General features: G+C 61.8%; 1 protein-coding gene across 1 annotated transcript; it reads left to right on the plus strand.

Moving 5' to 3' along the window:
- Positions 1-209: 209 nt before the first annotated feature.
- On the plus strand, positions 210-6,702 carry LOC123577782 (formin-like protein 5). Its single transcript, XM_045440010.1, has 2 exons — positions 210-1,989; positions 2,170-6,702. The coding sequence occupies exon 1, from the start codon at positions 440-442 to the stop codon at positions 1,358-1,360; it is 921 nt and encodes a 306-aa protein (XP_045295966.1). The 5' UTR covers positions 210-439; the 3' UTR covers positions 1,361-1,989; positions 2,170-6,702.
- Positions 6,703-7,746: the final 1,044 nt, after the last annotated feature.

Below are 7,746 nucleotides of genomic sequence, written 5' to 3' on the forward strand. Positions count from 1 at the left end.
CAGATGTACCTGGAGACGGGAGGGAGAGGGTGCACTGTCTCCCTCCCCACCCCCCCTGCCCAGGAGGGTTGGCCAGGCACCCGCCCGCTGCCCTGGCCCCTTCTGCTCAGCACGCATGGCTGTCCCCACCAGGCAGCTCGCCACCCCCCCACCCCACCACCCCGCCCCGTGCCCTTGGCAGCTGGGCTCCTTGGCACCCCCCCTCCCAGGCTCCTCTGATGGGCACGTTTGGCTGCGGTCCCACCGCAGACACCGTGGTGCCAAGACAGCCTGTGGGGCTCTGGACGGGAGGGAGGGACGTAGACACGCTTCTCTTGGGGCCTCACGGCTCCTCCAGGCGTGTCCCTCCACCCATCCTCCCCACCCCTGCTGAGCGCCTGGGTTGGCCTTCAAGAGGAAACAACAGACACCCAAGGACGTTTGGGGACACCTTCCAAAAATGGCGCAGAGTGGACCTGGCCCTGAGAGCCAGCAGGATCCCAGCGGGAGGGGCCCGAGCACCGCAGCCAGAAGCACGGCCTCGCTGGGGACCCTGGGCTGTCCCCTCAAGCCCCCACACCGCCCAGTCCGCCCGCCCAGCCTTATTCCTCGGTGCAGGGAGCGACCCCTGCCACCGGGACAGACAACTCTGCCGCTGCATCTGAAACCGCAGGCCCTCGGGGCGGCGGGGGAGGCAGGGCTGAGGGGGTCACCCGCGCTGCCTCCTGCAAGCTGCCCGGCCACGCGACCCGTGTCCACGCCGAGAGCCGGCCACCCACCCGTGAGCCCCGCACGTCGTTACCTGTGCGGCCGCCTCCGTCCGCCTGCTCCCCGCCGAGTCCTCCGTGCCTCCTCTGCCCGGCGGCTGCCAGCGATTTGCGGTGGGTTTTGTTTGCCAGTCCGGCCCCCGTGCCCACCGGTCCCCGGGAGGCGCCCCGCCCCGCCGCCCGTTCGTGGCAAGCGTCCACGTCCCCTTCCCTCCTGGCCCCCACGGTGCCAGCGCGGAGGCACCGGCAGGGACGGAGCCCGGCCAGCCTCCCGCAGCCGAGTGTCGCCAGGCGGCCGCTGCGGCTTTTCTTGTATTTTAAACACACACACACACACACACTCTCGCACACGCACACACGCCGAGCCCCCCGCCCCTGACAACACGCATCCCTTCTGTCGGGGAGCAGCCCCAGCCAAGAAAGCCGGGAGCGAGCAGAGCTGCGCCAGCGCGGAAGCCGGGCCCGGACTCAAGCCCCCCCCTCCCCGCCGCCTCCCTCCCACGGAACTCCTGTCCGCCCGGAGGGGGTCTCCTGACCAGGCGCCCCTCGTGGCCACACGCGGCCCCGGCCCGTCCCCGAGGGGAGCTGCTTGCCGAGCGCCGGCCGCCAGCTAGATGGCCGAGGGCCTGGCCTTCTCGAGCCCACGGTCCACCACGGGCGGGGCCGCAGGGAAGGCGCCGGGTGGGTGCGCCTGGCCTCGTGGGAGTGGGGCCCTCGATGCGCGAGACGGGCCGGCCTCCAGCCGAGAGGGGGCCGTGGACGCGGGGCCCCTTCCGTCCCCACGGCCCACGGGTTTGGCGGCCAGCAAGCGGCCCGGAGGGAGGGGAGACTCTGGCCCGGCTCTGGTGGCTGCTCAGGGCCAAGGTCACGCAGACGCGCTCCGCTGAGGCCTGAGTGCCCGTCTGGGCCAACGGCCGCCCGTCCTCGAGAAGCCTCCCTTAAGCCGTGTCTTTGGGCCCCGCCCTGCTTCTCTGTGTCTCCTTTTTCTCACCGCTGATTTAAGGACTCGATCGACGACTTCCACACCCTCGCTCTCCGGACGGACAAGGAGGAAGGGCCACTGCAGGATGCCAGGTGGAGGCCCGGTCACCTCCAGGTGCAGGCTCCACCCGGAGACCTCTCTCCGTCCGGAACCTCCCTGCCTAAAGCTCTGCTCGTGGTGGGACAAGGCCCCTGCCTGCGTCTCCGGCTCTGGTGGCTGCTCTGGTTTCCTGCCCTCACCTCACAGCCCGTCAAGCCCAGCGTGAGCACATCACCCCTTCGGGTCGTCACCCCCCTCAGGTCCTCACCCCCTCACATGGCACCTCTCTCAGATCACCGCTTTCTTTACTCCCCCAGGGCAGTGCCCCACCCCGCCCCGTGTTGCTCCTGGTGACTCGAGGGCAGCCTCTGATCTCCAGGCTCTGGGTCTCCCTCTCCACAGGGCCTGGGCTACAAGAGGTTCTGGAAGGAACGGCCCCTGAAGCCCTGCCCTCCTGCCGCCTCCTTGCGCTCACTCGGCTGTCCTCCACACACCTCTGGCTGCTTCTGGAAGATTCTAGCAGCCTCTGCCGAGGTGCCAGCAGTTCCCGCTCCCCTCCCGCCCAGCGCCCCCTGCGCATTGGAGGCTTGCTCGCCTGCCACCTTAGGGGCCTTCCCTGGCCACACCTGTGTTTTTAATCGAAAAATCCACATAACGCACCAGTGGCCCTCGAAGCGACAGGAAACTGCACAGTTCAGGCCACCGCCTCTACCTGCTCCAGACACTTCCGTCCCCGCGAGCGGAGGCCCGCCCCAGCCCCAGCCCGCCGGCCCCCTTTCCGTCTGGATTTGCCGGCTCCGGGTGGTTCACGTCGCAGAGCGTTGGATTCGTGGCTTCTCTCTGGCACGGCCTTTGCAAGGCTCGTCCACGCCGTGGTCTGCATCAGACCTTCCTGCCCTTTTTCGGGGCTCCTCGTTTCCTCCTTGCAGGGCGCATCAGCGTCCTTCCACGTGGAGCAGGGCCTGACTCAGCGCTCCGTCCCCGGCACCCACGCCGGGCGTGGCAGGCACCCCACTCCAGTCCCACACCCCGCGGACGAGGACACAGCCCCTCACCCGCCGGGCTCTGCTCCCTGCCGCGTTTCCCCTCCAGCGTGTGATGTGATGGGGGCGGGGCGCACCCCCGAGGCTAGGGGACCTGGCGTCTGTGGCCACCGTGGCAGCTGCCGTGTTGTCCAGCCAGGTGACACCTGCAGGCTGGGTGTGGTTGTGGGATCCAGGCCCGTGGCCCGTCTACGAACGTCCCTTTCTCGGTCCCCGTAGGAGGGAAGATCGGGAGGGTCCAGAACAGCCTCTGAAAATGAAATGAGACGAGGTTGCGGGGACAGGTGTGGACGTAAGACCAGGCCTGTGGCACGGGGCAGGGCCGGGGAGGGCAGGCCGTCGGGAAGGCGGACCCGCGGCCACAGCCAGGGTGACCCCGAGCCCCGCCTCCTCAGGGTGCCTGTGTGCACAGCTGCGGAGGCTCGCGCCATGCCTCCCCACCCCAAGCTCTCCTGGGGCTCCAGCTGTCACCCTGATGGATGGGCTGAGTCGGGGGACCCCGGCTGGGCCAGCGCCTCATCCATCACTGGGGGCTCCTGGCGGGCCGGCCGCAGCAGCTGCCTGAGTGGCCTGGTACGTGCCTTCAGTCCCTGTCACCCCAGCCTCTCCAGCCAGAGCGGGTCGGTGAATGGCTGGGTCACACCTGCCCCCCTTGGCCCCCAGGACCCCGGCCGGGCGGCGCCTGGCGCTGTCTGGGCCGCGGGGTTTATGGTGGTTCACCTGCCAGAGGGGCACTCCCAGGGCACCCTGGCTTGCCTGCTGCTCCCTGCACAGCCTCGCCTCTGCGGGTCACCCAGTCTGGGGCTGTCCTGTGGACGGAACCAGGGGGTGGGGGTGGGGGTGCTGTCTGGTGACCCCACGTGCAGAGACGTGTCAGCCGCCGGCCTTGGTCCAGACCCAGCTTCCCCAAGGTGCAGACTTTCACCTTCTGTGACCTTGCGTGCCTCAGTTTCCCCAGTGGATAATGTGCTCACAGGCTGGGTGAGGCCTCAGGGGAGCACTGGATACAAAGGTGTGAGCAGTTGCTAGTGTGGGTGAAGCACGCTGTTTTTACATTTGAGTGTCGGGTGGGCTTGTGGACCGTGGGAGCACGTGGTCTGAGTGTGTGTGGACCCACGAGGGGGCACGCCACGGAGGTGGTGTGTGCCTCAGCGGGTGAGTGGGCTGGAGGGCCCCTGGGTCAGCAGCCACGTGCTGGGTGAGGTGCTGGTGAGGTATGGCTCCCCCAGAGCCTCGGGATGCCCCCGTCTTTCCCACCCAGGCAGGACAGGAGCACTTGTGTTCATTGGTGTCCTGGTTTGCCCTGGAAAACTTGAGGAGGTGTCGACGACAGGAAGCGGTAGAGACCGATGTCATCTCCTTTCCTGCCTTCCTGGAACACATGCTGCCAGCTGCTGCCCCGGGGCCTTTGCACATGCGGTCCTAGCAGCCGGGAAGACTCTTCCTCCAGGGATCCACATGGCTCGCCCCCTCACTCCTCCCGGTCTCTGCACCAGTGCCAAGTTTGCAGGGAGGGCTTCCCAGAGTGCACCTCCCACGTGGCCAGGCCCACGCCTCAGACCTGCTTCGCTTCCACTGTAATGCTGCCCTCATGTAGTCTGTCAATTGGCTGTCTTCGCTGATTGTCCCCCACTCAACGCCAGCTCCGTGGGGGCAGGGCCTTGTCCCGCCCGGCTGGAAAATGGGCGGCAGGTGTTGCCTGAAGAGTCAGGGGAGGCCGTGCTCCTAGACAGGGTGGCTGGTCCCCACACACAGGGGGCTCCTCTGCCCTCACTGCCCCCAGCGGTGGCACCGGTGGGGGTGGGGAGGGGAGCTGCCCTCCGCCCTCCGTGGAGGCCTCCCCGTGGCTGCCTGGGGGCCCGCAGCACCGACCCCTGAAATGATGACGGGCCCGTCTGTGGGGCGCTTGCCGCGTTCCAGGCCCCCACCAGGTGGCCTTTACCTGTAGCCAGTCCTCCCGACATCCATTCCCCAGGGGGGCCGCCGCCTGGAGACAAGGGGCCCACAGCCTGACTCGGACACGCCCCCTGGGTGGGGCGTGTGTGCGCATGCGAGCTGTTCTGCCGCGGGGTGCCGGGAAGCAGGCCCCCCCCCGTGGCACCCCAAAACGCTGCCTGCCGGTGTGTGCCGGTCTCCGTGGCGTGAAGGCCTCCCTGGGTGGCAGACGTCTCTGAGTGCGGAGTGGGGAAGAGCTGAGCGCCACCGCGTCCGCGGGCCGAGGGCACCTGCCTGCAGGCACCTGTGCCCCCGCGTGCGCGATGGCGCGGGCCGGCTCTTCTCGAACGTCGACGTGAGTCTCCGAGCCTTATTTTGTGCCCGCGGGCTTACGGTGCAAGGTTTCCACATCACAGCGCTGCTGGGGTTGCGCGCAAGTATTTAGGGGTGAGAGGCGTCGCGTCTGCAACTTACTCCCAGCGTTTGGAAACGTGTGTCCGCGTGGGCAGAAAGTGATGAAATGCAGTAAAACGATACCAGTTGAGGAAACCGGGCGAAAGGGGAAGGGACGTTCCTTATGTCATTCCTCCACGTTTTCTGTAGGTTTGAAATAATTTCAGGACAAAAAGTTGTAAAGTAACGAACAGCCTCCCCCCCACCCCCACCCCGCCCAAAACAAGCGATGGGCGACGTCCCGTGGACTTTCTCCTTTGTGGCACCGGAGTAATGCATCCGTGACCATGTCTCCTAACGGGGGGGGGGGGGGGGGGCGGCCCGTGGGTCTCTGCGCCCCGTACTCAGCCCAAGCGCAGGGGAAGCTGGATGTGGTCTCCCGCATTCTCTCCGGCCCGTCATCCTCGCGGCCACCGTGGGGGCAGCCGACCTTCCTCTCTTTCTGGGTTCTCTTGCTTTATCTTTATTTCACGTACTTCCTCTGGGTTGTTTTCTTTATAGTTCGAGTTAAATTCCAGCTACTTAACGTGCAACCTGACGTGGTTTTGGGGTATACGGCCGACGTGGCACTCACATGTGACACCTGGCCACGGGTGTCTTCTCACCTTGATCTGGACGCCCTTCCTCCCGGGTTTACCAACGGCCATGACCGTAAGTGCAAACATGTAGAGATTTCATTATGTTAGCGTTTAGACGTTTTGTGGTGGCAGTCTTGGCTTCCGTTTTGTCAGTTAGGTTATGTCTTAAATTCTATCTGGGAATTGGGACAACGCTTTAATTGTGAATCATTTATATTGTGGTCTGTGAGTCCTGCCTGGGTAACGTCTGAGGCATCCACCCGTCCCGGCTGTCCTGGCACCGAGGGGCTTCCCAGGACACGAGACCTGTAGTGCCGGGCAAACCGGGACCAGCTGGTCACCCTCCCCGATGAGGAGGACCTTCCCCTGAAGAGTGATTTGTTTTAGTACTTGTGACAAGGGAACTTGAAAAGAACCTGTTTCCTGAGTGTGGGGCACAGAGTTTAAATTTAGACCTACTTAATTAATTTAATCAATGACCTTTCTCAGTTCCTCTCTATTTTTTTTTTTTTTTTTTTTGCTAATTTGATTAGTCAAAAATTCAGGAAAGTGTGCTAAAGTGTAGCCACTGCTACTGTATCTGTCCATTTTCACATTTTTTTCAAGCCACGTTTGCCTGACATATTGCAGCATTGTTACTTTTCGCATAAAAGTTTATTATTGTAAAATTGATAAGCCTTTAGCAAGACTGACACAACAAAGACGAGAGAAGACGGAAACTGCCAACATCAGACCCCGGGGCCCTTACAGATGTCATCAAGGAATATCACAGAAAACTTCTCGCTCATGCCTTCGACACCTTGGAAGAAATGGACCGGCTCCTTGAAAAGCACACACTAAGGGGCACCTGGGGACTCAGTCGTTAAGTGTCCAGCTTCAGCTTAGGTCATGATCTCACAGTTCATCCGTTCGAGCCCCACGTTGGGCTCTGTGCTGACAGCTCGGAGCCTGGAACCTGCTTCGGATTCTGTGTGTCCTTCTTGCTCAACTCCCCCTCCACTCCTGCTCTGTCTGTCTGTCTGTGTCTCTGTCTCTCTCAAAAATAGACATTAAAAAAAAAGAAAGCCCACACCACCAAAACTCAACGAAGATGAAAAAGACAATCTGAACAGTCCTACAGCCATTCAAGCAGGTCAAATTCGTAACCAGAAAGTAAACTTCCACTTTCCCTGGAGAATTCTATCAATAACTTAAGGAACAATGAACACTAATTCGTCTCAAAGTCTTCTGGAAAACCAAAGAAGGGGCAGCATTCTCTGACAGATTTTTGAGGCCAGAATTTCCTGGTTCTCAAAACCAAAGACAGCAGAAAACAAGAAAACTACAGACCAGTATCTCTCTTGAATTTAGAGGCAAAGATTCTCAACAAAATTTTAGCAAATCAAATCCAACAATGTGTAAAAATCACTAAGCATCATAACCCAGTGGGGTTGCTTCTACCTACACAAGGTTGGCTCAACATTAGAAAGTCAGCTGGGGCTCCTGGGGGGCTCAGTCGGTTGAGTGTCTGACTCTTGATCTCAGTTGAGGTCATGATCCCAGAGTCGTGGTATCGAGCCCCATGTCGGCTCTGTGCTAAGCATGGAACGAGCTTAAGAGTCTCTCTCTCTCTCTCTCTCTCTCTCTCTCTCTCTCTCCCTCTCCCTCTCTCAAAAATATAAACACAAGTAAAGTAAACACAAAAACTTACCAAAACTGACACAAGAAACAAAATAGGAACCATTAGAAGTCTTGAATCCGTTAAAGACACGGAACCCTTCGTTAAAAGCCTTCCTGGAGAGGTCTGGCCTGGATGGCTTCCGTGCTGAGTTTGAGCAAACCTCATGGGAGGGACAGCCGCGGCCTGAACACCAACCTGCCCGTTGGGGGAGAGGCCCTTCCCGAGGGGATCACGGCCCCGACACAGAAGCCCAGCGAGGACGCCCCCAGAGGGCTACAGACCTGCCTTCCTCACGAATCACTGGTGTATT

Source organism: Leopardus geoffroyi, chromosome E2 (assembly GCF_018350155.1).
Source record: "Leopardus geoffroyi isolate Oge1 chromosome E2, O.geoffroyi_Oge1_pat1.0, whole genome shotgun sequence".
In the NCBI taxonomy this organism is placed as follows: Eukaryota; Metazoa; Chordata; class Mammalia; order Carnivora; family Felidae; genus Leopardus; species Leopardus geoffroyi.